At 39.5% G+C, this 20,711-nt stretch overlaps 1 protein-coding gene across 2 annotated transcripts in view; it reads left to right on the top strand.

The window, feature by feature from the left end:
• Pappa (pappalysin) overlaps window positions 1–20,711 on the top strand; it is a 238,007-nt gene that overhangs the window by 97,769 nt on the left and 119,527 nt on the right. For both annotated transcript variants that reach the window (NM_001401319.1, XM_039109884.2), the window contains 2 exons: window positions 7,155–7,283; window positions 14,654–14,745. In NM_001401319.1, the coding sequence (NP_001388248.1) occupies window positions 7,155–7,283; window positions 14,654–14,745 (221 nt within the window). The remainder of the gene's footprint in view (window positions 1–7,154; window positions 7,284–14,653; window positions 14,746–20,711) is intronic.

A 20,711-nucleotide genomic window follows, 5' to 3' on the forward strand; every position in this document is an offset into this window, starting at 1 on the left:
GCTAGACTAAGTCCAATCTTTAGTACTTGAAAAAAAAAGTATCAAAGGAGATAAGTAAAAAAAGCTATCTTTTGTCTTCTGGTAAGACTACAATGACAACATATTATTGGAATTAATGAAATAGTCTATTATTACTTCTAAACATGTTTTAATTATATCTTAATTATTTTATCATCTCTAGAGAATTGGAATACATGTGTGGATAGAGTACAATTAATTATAGCATCGATATATAAAATATCTGTTAGGAATGTATTCCTATAAACAAAGTCAACATAATTTTTGTCAAAAGAGCTTTACATTGTTACATGAAAGAATACTCAAATATATGAAATGATAAGTTATGTGACTTAAGGGGATGATTTAAATCAGAAACATGCTCTTTCCCCTCAAATAAAGCTATATATTCAATGAAATTGTGATAAAACTCCCACTAGACATTGAAAACAGAGAATCTTATAATTCAATAAAAGGACAAACAGATTCATAACATAAATCAAGATTTTTATGTAGACACATAAACTAAGATAAATTTCTTCTGACAATATGACAGAAAACTTAGATTTCAGTGCTGGGGAAATTGTTCAGTAAGTAATGTGTTTTGTGTGCAAATATGAAGACCTTGGATCAAAACTTCTGAACTCATATATAAGCCAGCATGGCAGTATGCCCCTTTCAACCCAGAACTAAGGAGACAGAAGCAGGAAAATTGTAGCAGTTAGCTGAATAGTCATTCTGGATAAAATAGCCAGCTTCAAGTTCAATGATGATTTCTCTCTGAAAAACTAAGGAGGAGAAGCAATTGAGAAATATCATATGAGACTATGCTCTGACCTCTACAGGCAAGCACATGCAGGAATGGTTATATATACAGATGCACTCCCACAATATAAATAAATAAATAGATAAATAAATAAATATAAAGTCCAGTGCAATCATACATACGTTTAAAAAGAAAACTATCTGCTAATTAAAAGTAAGTAGAGAGCTAGGAGAGACAGTTCAGTGGTTAAGGACAACTATTTGCAGAGGACCTGAAATCGAATTCGATTCACAGGATCTATGTTGAGCAGTTCACAACCACCAGTAACTCCAGCTCCAAGGATTCAATGTCTACATCTGGAGTCTGTGAGCATCTGCACTCAGTCGTGTGTGTGTGTGTGTGTGTGTGTGTATAGTTACCAACAAACACATAGGCAGATAATGTAAAATAAATTAAATATTTTAAAATAATTAAAGAAGCTCTTTTATGATATTGGAACACAAATCATAAGAGAAATAAAACTTACTATTCAACAAAATAGCATAAACACAGTGCAACATAGGAGTAAGGTACCTAGAAATGGCATTTTCAATGTTGTAAGTGATAAATAATTCTTATGCAATACATACAAACACACTACACATTAATACTGAAAACCAGATTTGAAAAGGCACTAAGATGAACAGACCATACATGGAGCTAGAAATGTATGAGGCCAACAATTATATAAAAAGATACTCAGACGTATTAGTAATTAAGCAACAACAAAATAATACAATAATTAAATATAATTTAATAACCGGTCGATTGGCAAAAAACTAAATGTTTGGCAGAATTGAGTTCTGGCAAAGACCAAGGCAATGGGAAGTCTGTTGGTAGGCTTGCTAATTGGTGCAACCATTTGGGAAAACAATTTGGCAACATGTAATAAGTTTGAAAACACAAGTACTCGCTGCCTAATAATGCTATTGTTTGGTGTATTTCTTTCAGAAAAGTCTTGTTCTGTGTCCACAGGAATGTGGACACAATTGTTTAAAGCAACATTTGCTGAAAATATCAAACAAAAATATTAAAGAATAATGATATTAAAAGAATAAACCTAGGTCCTCATTATTTAGAGAGTGGCTAATGAAAGTGTGACTAGCTTGTTGACTAATACACTTATTGTGGCAAAAATAATGGACATAATCTCCTTGTACCAGTGAGGATATTCTCAATGCAATGCAGATGGAGAAAAAGCTACACAATGATAGAAATAGCATTAAAACCTCTGATACATAAACAAATACACATGTGCAAAAGTATAAAAATGATATAAAGCAAATGTATATAGAAATAAACTATTGCCCAGTGTGACAATTTGATAAAAATGAAGAGAAAGTCTGTATACATTTGTCGCACACCTCACCCCAATTTCTGTATAATTGAAATATCTTCTAATTAAAAGAGCTGTAAGGGTTTCTATGAGGTCTCTGGCACTTCTTCTCAGGACTAAAAAGTGATTGTTTCCTTCCTTTCCTGTTCTTGGCTCCCAGCTGGTATCTGAAGTGCCCAGGCATTACCCTCTGATTCTTACCCCCAGGCTGGACCAGGATGTTTGGGATCTTCCTGAGCCAGAGGCAGCCTAGGTGGTCTCACCATCCTATCTTCCTGCTCAGACAGTCTGGGTGGTAGATTTTGACCTACACCCATTCTTACTGCAGAGTTTTCACTGTAGTGGCAGATTCTAACCTGTGTAATAGTCCACGCCAGGAAGACAGAAGTACACATTCCTCATTAAGTTGGAACTATATATTAGAGACCTGAGCATCATATTTCTCCTAAATTCTCTTTCATAGATTTATAAATGGAGGTTCAAAGAAGTATGGGCTTCTCACAGCACTGGGTCAGTAACAGTATTTAAAAAAGAAGTGTGTCTTTTGATTTCTAGATCTTTCCAACTGGACTTCATCTGTAAACTCTTTTAGCTTGCAAGTTCTGTCTTTTGATTCCCTGTCTGCTGTGTTTTCCACTATAGAGCAGCAGGAAGCTTCTGTGACTGTAATAAACACTGCCTTGGAATGTGGTTATACAGAATGGGTTTAAGTTTCTACCCATGGCAAAAATCTATAAGCAGGCAGCTCGTTCTGTCTTTACTGTGTTAGTCTCTTCACCTGAGAAGTGGAATGATGATGATGATGATGATGATGATGATGATGATGATGATGATGATGATGATAACAATTGCTCAAGGAATGTTTGTTTTAATTGAAACTGTGCCCACAAATTATAACATACTATATCTGGCAAGTAAAAAACAAATAGAAACTATAGTTATGGTTGTTTTTCTAAAAGGAAGAGTTTTAAAGAAAATATATTCAGCTTGAAAATAGAGATCTTGAGACACTATTGAGGCACGAATGCTATTATATGATAACAATTGGATATTGATGAAGAACGATCAAGGGCTTTGGAAGTTTCCTGAAAGAAACAAAGTAGGGTGTTATTATACAGTAAATTGGGTCTCCCTTTGATTCCTCCTCCAGTACTGACAGACCCGACACCAATGTCCTGCTTTTAGACCAGCTGAGGAGCAGATTCTAACTTCCACCAAACCAGCAAAGTCCTCAGCACTCATCAGTTTGTCTCAAAATGAAAACAATCTAAGTTTGCAAGAACAACCTTTGTTTGGCACTAATTTTGGCTACCTTAAAGGGAAAAAATGTAGCTTTAACACGGGAGATTCATAATTGTTTTAGTAACAATTATAACTAGCAATTTTCAACTCCTTCACCTTTACATTGAAGGGATGATTAGAGTTTCTTGTGTTCCTGTTTAGGAACTTAGGATATTGGCCCCTGACTCTGAAAACTGTTATTAGGCTTCAACGGGTGATCCAGGAGCCACACACAGACAGTTGAGAAAAGAGCTCTGGACTTCTCTTTCATAAGTACTATGCATGTTGATCCTAGGTGGGTCACTGGATAGATGTTATTAGAAGACAATTTTTACCTCAGGACAGAAGAACTTGATTTGTAAGATTCTCAGAAGCTGTGGTGAGTTGCCTTGAAATAAACTGAGGTGTGTGGCACTGAGATCTTTCCACTACCTAAATGATGCTGGCCAAGGAAGGCAGAATGTGTAAGGTGCTCCCATACCAAAGGTAGATGGGATATTTATAAATTCACCTCACCAGGGTTATATATATTATCTGACTCTTCATCTCCCCCATGAAAGAGTCTATAGCACAACTCCAGTGACTGAAACTGTTGCTAGTTAACCATTGATTAATGAGTAGCATTTTCTAGGTATTCGTTATGAGCTAAGGGTACTGTCTATGTTCTCCCATTTAAGCTGTAGGAAAATGCTGTCAGTATGGCTTTAGAGTTAATTTGAAATGGGCTCAGAGTAATCGTAAAGAATGCCATGTGGCTTCATGGATAAAAGTGGTAAAGGCAGAACCCAAAAACATGTTTACTTACCTGCTGGTTGGTGATTGCCAAGACATAGGAGGAACATGGCAAATAGAAACTATAAGTAAAGCCAAGTTAGCGCTTAGAAAGAAAACATCCACAACAGATTAGCCCATCACATTAAATATTTCAGCTACAAATCATTTGTCATGTCACACCCAACAACTTGAGAAGCACTGTTCATTTTGGCAAGCCTTTTTACAGAAGAGCCCCATCTGTTCAGACAATGAATATAAATCCTCTGGGGCCCACGATGTCACCTGAAGCCAATTTCTTATTTTATTCCAAAACATTGCCTTACTTGCAGTGTATATCCATATCTTAGAAAGGATTGAAAGAGCTGAAGGGGCTGGCAACCTCATAAGAACAACAGGCACTCCCAGGGACTAAACCACTAACCAAAGACTATACATGGACTGACCCATGGCTCCAACTGCATATGTAGCAAAGGATGGCATTGTTGGGTACCAATGGGAGGAGGAGTCCTTGGTCCTGCCAAGGTTGGACCCCCAGTGTAGGGGATTGTCGGGAAGATGGGACAGGAAGGGGAAAGTGGATGGGGAGGGGAACACCCTTACAGAAGAAGTGGAGGGTGATGGGATAGGGGTCTTATGTCTGGGAAACCAAGAAAGGAAATAACATTTGAAATGTAAATTAAAAAATCCAAAGAAGAAAGAAAGGAAGGGAGAAAGAGAGAAAAAGAAAGAAAGAAAGAAAGGAAGGAAGGAAGGAGGAAAGAAAGAAAGAAAGAAAGAAAGAAAGAAAGAAAGAAAGAAAGAAAGAAAGAAAGAACTGACTTTATAGTAGAATTCATGTATATTCGTAGACTTTCACTCACTGTCTCCCTTCTCTTCCTGTACTTGTGGGAGAGTCACTCATTAGTCAAGGCATAGATAAAGAGTCAACAAAATGAGTATTCTGATAATGTCATTCTGGAAGTCTTCAACACATCCATCATTTATCTATTCAATATCCCAAAATATCTTTGCATTATCTCCCAGGATGTGCATCACCAGATCTGCAAAGAAGTTTGGTTTGTCCTCAACATCAGTAACTGCTTCACTGCTACTCAAACAAACTCCCTTTGGAGATGATGAGTCTACTATTTCCATCAAGGGATTTTTTTTTCTTCATAAGAACGGTTCATTGCTCATAAAGTCTATCATTACATTGAGTGTCAGGAAATCTTCCCTGTTCATTGTTCATGCACCTGTTGTCTTATTGGCCTTGTCCAAACATCTCTGCCTTTCACAGCAGCTGAAATAACAGATGGGCAAGAAATCTTGAAATTTCTTGACATCTTTTTTCTGTTTATGAAACTTTCCTCCTTTCACCCTGGGATGTCCTCATTAACCTTTTGTGTCCCTACCCCCATGGTACAATTTTTTATGATAAAATAATTAACATATAAGTCAATGCATATGAAGACTCACATGTTCTTTTTAAAACAGTCTATCATGAAAGATGAGTGGAAATTTGGTCATGTAGAATTGACACAAACATGCTTTTGTATTAGAGGATAATTGGCAGTAGCCATGTTCCTAGGTGAGGAAGTCTGGACAGGCCCTGGAAGTCTTCAGCCAGAGTGGAGATGCAGTTTTGGCATGTTGCAAATCTGGCAGTTACCAGCATCCAGAATTGTTATTCCAGAACAGGACCCCTCTCTCCAAGAGATGTGGTTATTGGGCAGGCCTATGGAGATAAAGGAAGAAGAATATAATGTACTACTTGATAGCATACAATTGAAAACAATTGGCTTAACATCTCTATGCTTCAGATTCATCATCTATAAAAACAACATAAAAATATGAGTACCCATGTAAGGTTGTTTTGATTCTCAAATAAGAAAATTTATAGCAAGTGCATAGCCCAGGGTCAAGATTTAATTAATGAATGCTACTGTTATTTAAATAAAGAGTAATAATCATAGACAAGAATGAGTGGAGAGTAGGAGAGTCTCAATAATGCAGTGTAAAGGAAAAGGCTTTCTCATGTGCAGTGGTGTTCCTGCACAGGTCTTTAATGTGAGGAAATGGTCAGATAATACTCAGAGGATCAGATATGCTACTTCCACCTCCTTTTGCTTATCCAATCTTGTACCAGGATTTCTGCTTCCCATAAGCTCTCATTGTATAGATTTCATACTCTCTGGTATTCTTCCCTCCCAAACCACAATTCTGGATTCCTGTGAGGTTCAAAATCAAAAGCATTTGAACTGAGAACAGGACCCCGGTGAAGGAATCAGAGAAAGAACTGGAAGAGCTTGAAGGGGCTCGAGACCCCATATGAACAACAATGCCAAGCAACCAGAGCTTCCAGGGACTAAGCCACTACCTAAAGACTATACATGGACTGACCCTGGACTCTGACCTCATAGGTAGCAATGAATATCCTAGTAAGAGCACCAGTGGAAGGGGAAGCCCTGGGTCCTGCTAAGACTGAACCCCCAGTGAACTAGACTATGGGGGGGAGGGCGGCAATGGGGGGAGGATGGGGAGGGGAACACCCATAAGGAAGGGGAGGGGGAGGGGTTAGGGGGATGTTGGCCTGTAAACCGGGAAAGGGAATAACACTCGAAATGTAAATAAGAAATACTCAAGTTAAAAAAAAAACAAAATAAAAAAATAAAAAATAAAAAATAAAAAGAAGATACCAACTCAAAAAAAAAAATCAAAAGCATTTAGTACTATGCACAGTTATACTTCTGGTAAAGGTTTTTTTTTATTTTTGTACATTATAATATAGTCCACTGTGCTTAGCAAAGTAGCTTAACCTACTGTATAATATAGATTGTCAGATAACCAAATGTACCAATGGTTTAAAAAATAAAAATAAGCAAGGCTTAAAGAGCATACTCAAAGGAATCCGAACTCCATCTCTGCTGATCAGCCCCTAGCACTGTATTTGTTTTAACTAACAGATTTCTCTGCACTTTCCAGGGATCTGAAACTTGGCAATGTGTACCAGTACCGGATTATCACCATATCAGGAAACGAAGAGAGTGAGCCCTCACCTGCTGCCATATACACCCATGGAAGTGGGTACTGTGGTGATGGCGTTATTCAAAAGTAAGTAGACCCATCTAACTTAAGAGGAAATGTTAATTAGGTCAAGATGCTTGAATAGGAGATCTTAGGAGATGTCCCACAATTCATAAGCCCCGAGGCACCAGTAATCTCTAATAACCCATCAGTTGGTCGGTACTCCATTTGCTGACCTTGGAAGACAAACCAATGACTGTGTTTTGGGGTCACACACATTTCTCAAGTATATATGATTTAACCAGAGGCACTATTATGCAATTGCTACCACCTACTCTCAATCTTGGTCATTCGCTTTGAGGCACTAGAGGATTACACTACTCTTTTCTGTGACTATTCAGTCAATCGGTTACCTGCACACAGTTCATCTAGGTTAAAACACTTTTCAGCGCACTGGTGAGTTGGTTTAGTGGTTAAGAATGTCTGCTTTTGGGCTGGAGAGATGGCTCAGCGGTTAAGAGCACTGACTGCTCTTCCTGAGGTCCTGAGTTCAACTCCAGGCAACCACATGGTGACCTACAACCATCTGTAATGAGATCTTACTCCCTCTTCTGGTGTGTCTGAAGACAGCTACAGTGTACTACTCATACACATAAAATAAATAATTCTTAAAAAATAATGTATGTGTGCTTTTCTTGTAGAGGACCAGAGTATCACAACTGTCTGTACTTCCTGCTTCAGGGAACCAGACACCTCTGACTTCTGCAGGTATCTGCACTCATAGTTTCATATCCACACAGAGACACATATACACATAAATTTTAAAGTCTGAGGACTAGAGAGCAGTGTCTCCAGAGTTAAGAGTCCTGCCTGCACTTGCAGAAAACCCAAGTTCAATTTCCAGCACCTACATAGTGGTTCACGATCATCAATAACTCCAGTTCTAGGGGATCTGGCACCCACTGCTGAACTCTGTGAGCACTATGCATGCACATGGTGTATATCCATACACGCGGGCAAAACATGCATACATACAAATAAACAACTCTAGAAACCATAAATCTTAAAAATATTTCTTTAAGCCAGGCATGGCGGCACACAGCTTTAATCCCAGCCCTCGAGAGGCAGAGGCAGGTGAATCCGAGTCACCAATTCAGGATTGTCAATTCAGCAACAAGCCAAAGGCTCACAAATATTATGAAGTATTGTAACATACAATATTGAAACCATCAGCACTAAACAGTATTCTAGAATGAGTAGTGTCTGGAGATGAATACACTGAAAATGAGTGAATCAAGACGTGTAAAGTTTTCAGCACAACTCAGATTTATGGTTGCAAAATATCAAGCTGTATGCAAAAAGGAAACAGATCTTATAGGATGTTCAGTCCATTCATTGCTGGTCCTTGAGGGCAGGATATACACATGTGAAAACAAGAGCAAGAAGTCATCAAGCTTCACCCTCAACTTCTGATTTGTTTTTCTTCTAAGATATGCACGAAACAATTAGATGCTGGCAGAAAAGTGTAGGTTTTCTTTTTCCTATAGAAATGAAGATCAGACTAATCATCGTTCCAAATTAAGTTTCTTATTGCTCCCATTGCCAGTGTGCTTGTTTGCAAGTGACACTATCACTAAGACCTCAACAATTGACAGGTTTAGTCTCATGCCTTATGTGTGTGATGGCAAAACATGCTATTGGCAAATTCCTTCATTAAATGGCACTGTTGGGTGTCATATAATATGTTTGCAACGTGGGACTGCAATTGCAATTCCTGTTGGGGGATGGGTGGTGTGAAGACAGCATTTGCTTCAGGGCTGGAGGAAAGCACTGATGTGCAGCCTGTGAATTAGTGTGTGGCACATATACAAAAAAGAAGTGCCCGATGTCTATGCCTTGTGTTTGTCACTCACAATAATGCTCTAGGGAAGAGCAGTTCGATTTGTTACTGGTGATTGTGTGGGAGGTGATGGAAACCTCTGAATTTGAAAGAAAGGAGGATCTAGACTACATTTATTTCTTTTATTTGCTAGGTTTGCAAGGTAAAAGCAGCTTATAGTCAAAAGTCTACTCACAAAGCCATAGGTATTTGGTGGCAATATGCTGTCCTTTGTAAGGTTTATTTCTGTTGTATGCATATGTGTGTGTTCGTGAGTGTGTATGTCTGTGTATCTGTGTCTGTGGGTCTGTGTGTCTGTATGTCTGTGTATTTGTGTCTGTGTCTGTGTCTGTGTGTACCACATGCTTGTGTGGTACCTGCAGAGAGTCCCTAATAAAGTGGCAGACAACTTAGAGCTAGAGACACTTGTAAGCTGCCTGATATGGATGCTGAGAAATGAACCTGAGTCCTGGGTCAGAGGAGCAAGTGCTGTTAGCTATTGAGCCATCCCTCCAACTACAGCAGTACGCTTTCCGACTGTGATTAGCACTAAGAGAAATACAGGTTGTAATACGATCAGATGGAACCCAGACAATTCTGTCTTTTCGGTTGACTAGGTAAAAGGGTTGTAATATGCACAAGAGTCTCCTGACCAACACTGAAATATATCAGCAATTCTCGGAAAGGTGATAATTCACAATTTCAAAATCAAAAGTAACGTATTTAGGACTGTCAGTCTGGCTCGGTTAGAATAGTTCTTACCTAGCATGCTTGAAGCCTTATGTTAGATAGATAAGTCCAGCATGGTGGCACATAGCTGACCTGCCCTGGAGTGGTAGAAGAAGGAAGATCAGAAATTCAAATTCATCTTCAGATACATGGTCCCATATTATGCTCATTGGGCAAAATAGAGTTTTTACCTTTTTTTGTTTGTTTGTTTGTTTGTTTGTTTGTTTTACATTAGGAAGCAGTTTCGCTTCTGAATTAAAAGCTGAGCTAAGATTTGTGTCTTTAGGGTTAACAATGTGGTCCAGCAGATAAAGGTAGTCACCAGATAAAACTAGTAATCCTAACTTTGATCCTCAGAACCTACATAAAAAGAGGACAGAATCAACTCCAGTAAAACACATAAATAACAACAACAGTAACAAAAATTTCAGACCTGTGCTTTCTCCATGTTTTTATTATTAAAGTTAATTATTTGATAGAAAAGAATTTGCAATCAATTTATATTATTTCAGAGAGGAAGAGATATTCAAATTTTTCCTTAATACTCTTAAAGTATTATTCTTGCCATTTTAAAATAAAAATAAGTGATATTTACATAAAAACAGATTTAGGGCAATAATTGCTTGTATAATTTCCTCTTACTTACTGGAAACGCACATATCAAGGATATATATTTGTGCCCTGAGACATCTGTACTGCGTGCCATTTCCAAATAGACTTATCATACTAATATCGAAGATACAAGAATTTTTAAGTCTTGAATTGTGGTACAAATAAGCTGGTAACTAAGATTTGAGATTGCTGAAAAATGAACCTGAGTCCTCTGTCAGAGTAGCAAGTGCATCAAGCCATCCCTCCATCAACAGCAGTACACTTTCTGATTGTGATTTAGCACTGTGAGAAATATATGGACATGGGTTATAAAGGCCCATCCTCTGAAGGTGAAATCCATGATATATTGCGTGAATTAATATCAGTATTTTAAAAATCCAGTAACAGAACATGAAGACATTCCAAGTGCAACAAAGTAGAGAAAGAAGGGCCAGTCATGAGTCTCTCCTCCTCCAAGGCATTAGCTCCAAAGCTCTGAAAAGTCTATGTATGATGAAACGTTGGACTGAGCCTAAAGCTTAGGAAGTAAGTGTCCCATTGTCGACTAGTCTCCAGATTGTATAGTATATCTAGGGTTCCCACAAAACACTGCGGTCATTCCTAAGAACCTATAATTGTAACTTTGAATTTTCTAATTTGTAACTGTTATAGTTAGTGTTTGTATTATTATGAACAGCCACCATGACCTTGGCAACTGTTATAAAGGAATACATTTCATTAGAGCTGGCTTATAATATGGAGATTTAGTTACTTGCCATGGTAGGAAACATGGTGGCCAGCCAATAGCCATGGGGCTAGAGAGGTAGCTGAGAATTCTACATCTGCAGGCAGCAAGAAGAGAGAAAATGAGTCTGACTTGAACAACTGAAACCCAAATCCTATCCCACAGTGACATACTTCCTTCAACATGGCCTAATCTCTCTCAGATATCACTATTTCCTAATGGCCACACGTTCAAATATGTTAGCTTATGGGGGCCACAATCACAAGGTGTTTATTCATATTTGGAGCCTTAATTTATAGCTTGGTCTAACTGTCTTATAGTTATATACAGCTGCGAACAATGTAAGACTTTTTAGTGATCAAAAAGGAGCAGCAGCAGCAGCACTAACCTAATTGTATACACAATTTAGTTCTTATTTTTAAAATATGTTTACTTAGACACAGAACCCTGCATAGATATTTGGCTTACCTTTTGTAAAATGGAGAAGCTACTCATACATGTCTTATTGAAAATTGAATCTACCTAACGAGTGTTCTAGCAAAAAAGGTGGAAGGAGAAAATACGTTTGTCCAAGTTGTTTTATGATCCCCACAACAGCACCTCAGCACATATGCACTCACACACTAAATAAATGAATGAGTTCTTTTAAGACAGAGAGAATAGATACAGCACTCACAGAAATCCTTAATGGGTCAGCACTCTGGTGTGAATGGTCAATAGTAATAGATAGTTTTTTCCCATTTTTTACACTGTTGGGATAGAAAGTCTGGTTAGATATGATAGTAACACTGTATGTGAACATTTACCAAGCTTCTACCACACATGAGTCCCTACAATATATTATGATATCCTTGTGTCCTCTCCACAATATTCTGTGATTGGAGCTATTATGATAATTTATAGTAACATAATTTGCAAAACAAAATCTAAAGTTCTTTTCTTAAGCATTCACACCTATTAAGAATTAGAACCAATATTTATACTAAGGACTTTATTCTCATCTGGATTCGTCTCTTCATTTTAGTATGAGAAGAGAAGGCTACAAAATTAGTCAGTAGAGAGGTGGCTACATGCCATGTCCCTCATCCCAGGAACTGGACACTGGGCTGCTAAGATAACGGAGAATCTATCTCCTCCTTTGGTATCTCACAGCCTGCTTGCTACAAGCACTCCAGTATTAGGGGAAAGCAGTCAGTTTGACAAGTTCTGTGATAGATGAAGCAAGATGTCTGCGAACGCAGAGAAGGACGCCTACATACTTCAGTCTGAAAGGTCAAAGGAGGTTTCTCAGAACCCAGAACCACTCTAATGATAGCCCCACCATGACTCAAGATATTTGTGGTGACCCTAACATTTTGCTTAAACCAATACAATGCACTGTTTGGGTGGTGATGGAAGGTAATTGGAAATACTCTTCATGGCTTAGGGAACCAGTCCAGACTGGGGGTGGAGTGCGGCAGGGGAGGGGATGTCTCTGGAGGTTCAGGGGATGTCTCCATACACAACCCATGGAAAATCTAAGAAGCTGAAGGTCATTGTTGATTTCAAGCCTGTGAGATTCTCTGGCAGAGAATGCTGAGGACAGCTAAGAGTACAAACCTCTTAGCTCATGGTTGTGCTGACAGGAGAGAACTTGGGTGGCTCCTTGGAGGTTGATGCAACAGCCTAGGTCATCTGAAGAATTGATTGCTGGGTCCTATCCTGCTATTCTGACACCTCCTAAAGACAACAAACATTGCCTGGTGTTAATTGCCCCTGGTAAAAGGAAAAGTCTGAGACCTGTTCCATGCTCTGACAGTTCCCAGCTGGTCTCTTAAGAGGGAGGGACAGCTGCCACACACTCTACAGAGACCCCCTAGGGCAAAGAAGGAATGGGAACTGACTCCTTTAGCATCTGGTAGGTGAAACCCAACATACCAGATACAAACATACAAATCATGCTGCAACTCCAAGGAGAAGGCTTAATTATCTCCATTGTTAACACACAGAAAAATGAGGCACCATACAATAAATGTATCTAGGACAGTGGACTTTGTTCTGGGCTGTCGGACATAGTGGACACTGGCCACGTGCTGCTCCTGAGTGCTTGACATGTTACTACTGTGATTGAGGAATGACATTCCATAGATTTAAACTTATTAAAAGATCAGCTAGACCAGCCAAGGGACTTACACAGATCATTCAGTTAGTTTTGGAACATTTGGTTCTAAACTGACATTTTCAGTTTCTAAGAGGAAGGGAACTTTTCAGAAAGCAACAGTCTATCTAGTTTCCCAGTTTCTGCTCTTCTTTCTACTTGCCAAAGCCAGCTTTGAGAGAAGGAGGCAAAAAGCAATGCTCATTTTCTGGTCTTTTCAACCTCTGCAAAATCATTAGGTGTTGGAGAGAATTGCAAGGATGGACCTCAGAGTTTTCAGTGGAGGGAGTAGAGCTTTCTAGTGAAAGATGACTAAGCCTGGGAATGTGAGTGGAAGAAAACAAGTCTTTTGGTGTCTTGAGGGAGCCAGGAGAGGGTCAGCACAGGAAAAGGTGAAGAAGGTTGGAGGGCCTCGAACATTTCTGCCCTTTCCAATTAAAACAAATGCCTTTATAGACAATGATGGGCTTCTTTAAGACCTGTCAGGAGAAAGCTGGCCATTCATTTGTTAATTTATACCTCCATTTCTTACTATTCCTTGTCTTGTCAGTTTATTTGACTTGAGTTTCAAGAGATGAGGGCAGGAGAGATGCCTCAAATGGTAAAATGCTTGCCTTGGACTTGTAAAACATACTGTAAGGCTGGTGGGAGAGGTTTGCATGTCCAGAGCCACAAAAACATAGAAGAAAAAAAGAAGTAAGATCTTAAAATTCTAAAGTGCTCGCCTTGCTTGCACAGGGACCTAAGTTTGATCCCCTCTCCAGAAACCACTGTAAAGACAAGCATAAAGCTGCTTGCTTGCCTGTAATCTCAGCAGAGCAGAGGTGGAAACAGTGGAATCCCTGCTTTCCAGCCAGTAATGCTAGCTTTATCAATGAGCTCTAGGCCAATCAGAGAATGTGCATCAAAAAGTAAACTGGACAGAGTTCCTAACAGTAATAACACACCTAAAATTGTCATCCTGCCTCAACAGACATGTACAGCCATATATATATATATATATATATATATATATATATATATACCTGCACACATGTATGCATACACAGATACTCATATGATTGTGTGTACACAAGCACATACACACACAAGCATACACATGCATACATGCAAAAAAAAAAAAAGAAATGTCAACACGATGGCCAGTTTTGAAAGAGAACTGTCCTTTTCTCATGAAAACACCACAAAAGCTACTGCAATCTGATTTCATAAACCTATACCTTTTGCTCGTTTCATTTTGCTGAGACACTAGACTGAAGTCAGGGAAACTGGAACAAGATCTCACAAAGCTCCATGATCCCTGTGAGTGTTTTCACTTGTCTAGCCTCTGTTCTGAAACTGACCTGGGCTTTCCCCCTGTTGTATCTGTTGTGCAGAGACCAAGGGGAAGAATGTGATGATATGAATAAGGTCAACGGGGATGGCTGCTCCCTTTTCTGCAAGCAAGAAGTTTCCTTCAACTGCATTGGTGAGTCTTTGCCATGTCTTTGGCTGATGGGCCCATTATAATAATAACAAGTATGACCAAATGAAATTCACTCATTTTGATTGCACATCTATTGAGCATCTCCTATGGGCCACACACTGTCATAAGCATTAAGAAATACAGAAGTGAAAAACAAAGTAAGTCAAAGGCAAACATTACTGTCCTCAAAAACTCATGCCCTCGTTGATGATGGCAGTGACAGGTGACATGTTTTATCATTCTTTACCTTACACTCATTATTGGTTTTCTTCACACCGACTGCCCAGAATGGCTAGTGCCATGGTAGTTCATGTTTAAGCCTTGACTTCTTTAGAGGAGAGAAATATCAAGAGTTGAGGCAATTACAAAGTATTTCCAGAGTCAGACTGATCAGAAGAGGCTCATTCTTAAAGAATGACTTAACCTTGATTTTGAGTGATTATCAAGTCGATGCTCATCATCCTATACTACACAAACAAGCTCTGCCTGGGGATCTACCTGCTGCGTTGGTCCTTGTTTCAGACCCAAACTGCACAGTCTCTGGGATTTACAACACAGGACAAATAACAGGCCAGTCGTGCTTAGAAAGCAAACCTCCTTTTCCCACCTTTACCAAACCCTGTGGGAAATGCGTTTTTCTCTGCCTTCTCAAGGAGTCTGGCCTATCTTGTTGTTTCAGCCCCACTTGGGAGGCCCTGTCCAGCCTCAGGGCTGGTAAACAGACAGGGTGTGGGGGCAGGGATGGAATTTTGAGCTGGCCCAGATGAGATCATGCTTCCTTTAAGATGCAAATCGATACCTGAAGATCAAAGGTCTTCTGGCTAATCCCTTGGGCTGGAGGTGAAAACTAATCACAATTCATTTGCAAGTACAAAGGACAGAGGTGCTCTATCTGAAAGGGGAATGGGCAGCGACAGAGGGGATGAAAAACGTGGTGGGAAGATTTCTCCCGGAAAGTAGGTTTTCCAGGAGGACTACAGGGAAAGAGATGTCATCGCATCTTTGCATCTGTAATACATTAAAGCGCTGGGCTTAGACAGTGTTCCTCCTGGTAGCCTGAGCTGCAGGAGGGTAAAAGTATGCTTCACTTACTGTTTATTCCATTCTGAACACATTTATGGGGCACCTACTATTTATCTTCTGCACCAAATAGGATCGGAGCAACAAAACAGAGATGCTATGCAATTGCATGTGCTAAAAAAAAAAAAAAAAAAAAAAGGAAGAACGTGGAAGTGGCAGTTTCTAGGTAAAATTCTGCCGTTGTTGTTGTTGTTGTTGTTGTTGTTGTTGTTGTTGTTGTTATTGTTATTGCAGAAGATTTTGCCCCAAGCTGAGAGTTGAGTGTTAAACATCATAAAAGTCTGATTACTAACTAGCTGAGTGGTATGGCAGCAGGAAACATTAATTAAAATTAAAAAAAAATAAAGCTCTAGATGCAGTGCTGAGCACCTGTGTAAAGTTGGCCAGGTTTGGATTTAAGTTCAACTCCTTTAAATGGAAATGAGTAGATGATCTGAGACCTTGCCCGTCTGCTGTGTGATTTCCCCTGTGTGCAGATGAATTCTTCATTACTGGAAACACTGCTTGAACTCATCGCCTTCGCCAGCCGTTCACCTAAGTAAAATAGGTTAAGTATTCTTTTGTATAGTGATCCCAAGCTACACAAAAGAATACTTACCTATTTTACTTAGGTGAATGAGGCATGCCACTTTAGACCTTCTTGGATGTAGGTTCTGGTGAAGGTGGAATGTGGGGGACATGGACCTTCTAAAATGGATGCTTTGGGTCTGTCAGTCCTGTACTGTATTGTTTTAAGATTATTCAGCCATACACAATAACAAAAAAAAAAGATATTTTCAGGAAAGCATCAGCAAGCTGCAGTCCACGGACTGTATTATATTTGTATGTTTGAGGTACCACAGCCACATGTGCTCCTATGTCTGACAGCTTTCTTAACACATTGGAGTCTACTGGGTGAAGCAAAGGTTCTATGTCTCAGAGAAACCAAAATGCTATCTGTCCCTTAACTATAAAAATTTTCACTTGCTAATCTGTGCATCAGAGGTATTTGATTCTTTGGAAGGTTTTTTTGTTTTTTGTTTGTTTTTATGTCTGGTGCAGAGACAAATGGAAATTGGGATGTTATTCTCCACTTATTACAAAATGAACTGAATTTTAAATATACAGTGATAAAACTGAAAGACTTTTCTAAAATAGCACTGAGTGGTAGTTCTAGAATCAACTTCCCTTGCTTGTTTGGCCTCATTTTTCTCTCTACTCAGATTAAAACAAATGCTCAGGATTATATGTTTTCAAAATGTTCTCTGTAATGTTTGTGAAGAAAAGGGTGTTGTTGAGGAGTTAAGACTTGGTGCTTCCTAACTCCATTGTACAAATATTCTTTACTAGGTTCAAAGTGATCCATTGGTGGCAGAATTTGATGATCATCTTTTGTATGTCAGTCATATTTCTAAACTATTATTCCCCAGACACCTTTCTTATGGATAACTATTTTACCAAAAAAAGAAAGGAATGTTTGTAGTAGACGATAAACAAAGTTAAGCTGTATTTAAACCAAGAGCCTGGCTGAGTGTGATGGCACACACCTTTAATCCTAGCCCTTGAGAGGCAGAGACAGATGATCTTCATGAGTTCAAAGACAGCCTGCTCTACAAAGCAAGTTCCAGGACAGCCAGGGTTGTTACACAGAGAAACCTTGTCTGAAACAAAGACACAAACAAGCAAACAAACAAACAAGCAAAGCAGCCAGAGTCTGACTGTGTAATTACTGTGGAAAGTCGCTTGCTGAAACGTCACTTAATCTTTCATGTTCTAAAGAGCTTTGATGGTGAATAGAGACTTTACTATTAGGAAGCAATTCTTGTTCTAATTGAATGGAAATGGAATACATCGATTGAAGTAAAGGAAGGCTTTCTCTTTCCTTCATGCATTGAGTTTTATCTGTGCTAGAGAAAAGACATCAACTGTACCCTTGATTGGTCAATTGGAATTTCATGAGACTTACAGAGATACAGGCATTCCGGGAGGACTGGAACTCATTCTAAGATACCAGAGACTGCATTCCAACACAAACTCCAAAGCTTGATTCTGAAAAATATTCTAAGAAAAACAGCTCAAGTACAGACAGAAAAAAATTTCACACCCTGTCCCCCAATAGCTTCAATGACTCAGAGAAGGTGGACTGGAGCAAGGTGAGGGGCTGAGGGGTGAGGGCAGGTGTTTGTCGAAGTGGGCATTCTTATCATTATATGTGTCCAGAATGGTGGCCAAGAAAACGGTCCTCAGTGAAACTAACTTTCGTTCACACCACAGCTTAGACATGTGATATTGACCACGATTTGGTACTCTTATCCAGAAAATGTAAAAGATCTATAATCTTTTGTAATGTAAAAGGCAGATATCTATCAATATTTTGAAATGTTATTTCTGAATCCTAGATTTGCGGAGTCAAGATAATTGTTCCAGTAAAGTGGAGCCCAATCCTCATTAGAGCTTTAGAGCATATCCAATCATCTTCCCCAAGTTACTCTGCAGTTAGTGCTCCTTCTAGGCTTACCTTCTACCCCAGAAGACAACCAACACACAAATTGGATTCTCAAGCTATATTGAACCTATTTTGATGACCATTCATGAAATGACAGTATCCAAAGTACTAGAGTCAGCATCACAGCTGAGGAAAATAGAACAGTGTGTTATTTCTTACTGAGTTTAGTACCTGGGCCAGAGCTTCTGCCTGAAATTCCCCTTGAGGGAGTGCAGTTTCTCTTCTCCAGCCCTGCGAGAGAATCTTTTATCACTGAGTGTTTCAGATAGATGGTTTATTTTGTTGAAGCTAACCAAAACTGGTTTCTACTGATTATACATTAAATTCCTAACTGAGAACTATCCTCATAAGATAGAAGGAAGTTTAGTAGCATTTCCTGAAGCTCCACTTACCTCTCTCATATAAATGTGGGGAGTTGGGACACTGTGGAAAATGAAGTATCGAGCACAGCAGTCCTTTATGGAGCAGCACAATACTAAATGGGGAGACCCAAATTGTGCAGTTTTATTTAATATGAGTCTATATGTGATTCTTAGCCCAGATATGAGATCTGAGATTAATTGTAATATCTCAACTGGCCCAAGGTTCCAAAAGTATGGTGTTCCCTCCAAAATGAATACAGGACCCTGCTTTTTCTACTCCAGAACTTTTGCCACTAGAAACGTTTTTCTTATTTCCTTCCTTCCTTCCTTCCTTCCTTCCTAACTTCCTTCCTCCCTTCCTTCCTTCCTTCCTTCCTTCCTTCCTTCCTTCCTTCCTTCTGCTTTTCTGATCCTACCTCTTCCCTAATCTATGTCTTGCTCTTAGTTCTTGTCATTGTCGTCCCCCCCGCCCCCGCCCTGCTCCTCCTCCTCTTCCTTTGCTTTCTTTGCCACCCTTGTCATCACAGAGCATTTAGAAGGCTGTTTTCTCTGGGCCAATAACAGCAGTGTGAGGGTGGGTGACAGATTTATGGGGGCATTCCCCTTCACTTTTCAGAAGCCCACACATCCGGAAGTATTCCCAAGGTGCCAATGTGTTATTGTGCAACACTCTGGTGACTTCCCTTCCCCACTTTCCCACCCCCAGAGCCTTAGTCTCCCAGCACATAATAAGTTTCTTATTAAAATAAACACCGCCCACAAGACCTCTTGAGTAATGGCGACTGCATTCCCCTTTGCAATGTGGAAATTATCTTGTCCTATAACACACACCAGGCCTGGGGTTTCCTTTAGAAACCACGGTATCAGTGAAGTGATAACTCCCCCAGCAGGCGCTGGCTGGAGGCATTGTTCAGAAGCTATGGGGATTCCTCTCTAAGGCACTGAGTCAGAAATGGCAGACAGGCTGCTGATAAAAGCTGAAGGAGGGAAGGTAATGGCCAAATTAGTCAGACAGAATGTGCAGGATCCCCCAAAGGGCTTGTAGTTAATCATATATCTTGAGCCAAAGCTGGAAACATGCTAATTTCAGAGAAGACATTTAAGCCCTTGCAGAAGATGCAATTCTGGGTGTCTTTATGTCCCACACTGTGCTTCACAGTAGTCCTGGATAGTTCAGTTTTTGTCCAGGTTTAGTGGTAGACCTTTTTACAGTTTAGCATCTTGGGACTTGGTTTCTCCCTTTGTGAAAGACTCTTTTGGTTTTTAATACTGAGCATCTTTCATGGCTGGCTTGAGGTGATTCATACTTTACTTGATGCTGATATATGGTCAAGAAACAAATTACTAGAGGTTTCCTCATCATATCTCCCAGGACTACAGCCACCCCCCACTGTGTATCTCTCTTTTTCTCCCAGCTCCTCTCCCCCAGCAACTTTCAACATCACTTTGTCTCCTATCCCTGACAGAGCATCTCCACCCCTGTGTTCCAGCCAGGGCCAATAACTCAATTAGCACTCCCTAAAGCCCAGCACCCTCCCTCTCTCTGAGGTAGATATGCAGTAAGGGGCAGAAGATCAATCTGCCTTGCCACCAGTTGTTGGGAGGGCAGGGGGTCACCTAGCCTATGGCCCCTCTGTCAGACTGTCCTGGCCTGACTGAACCAAGGCGAGAAAGGAAAACAAGAAGAAGAATCGTTGTGTCTTCTCAGTGGATATGCCTAAGAGAGTTTAGAACAACAATGACTAAAAAACAAAACAGTATTTTAGGCTAGAGAAGAGGGAGGCAGGGCCTCTGCTGGGAGTTGCATTCACTATTATTTTTCTTCTTAACAGTACTTTCTGTGTAACCGTAATGGAAAACGCACCTCTCACCTTAGGAAAAAAATAATTTAAGGAAAAAAAAATCAAACATTCCTGATTGCCCAAATTCACTTAGAGTTCCCTCTGAGATATATATATATATATATATATATATATATATATATATATATATATATATATATATATATTCCATTACAGGACTTTCTGGAAAACAATGCTTTC

Source organism: Rattus norvegicus, chromosome 5, assembly GCF_036323735.1.
Source record: "Rattus norvegicus strain BN/NHsdMcwi chromosome 5, GRCr8, whole genome shotgun sequence".
NCBI lineage: Eukaryota > Metazoa > Chordata > Mammalia > Rodentia > Muridae > Rattus > Rattus norvegicus.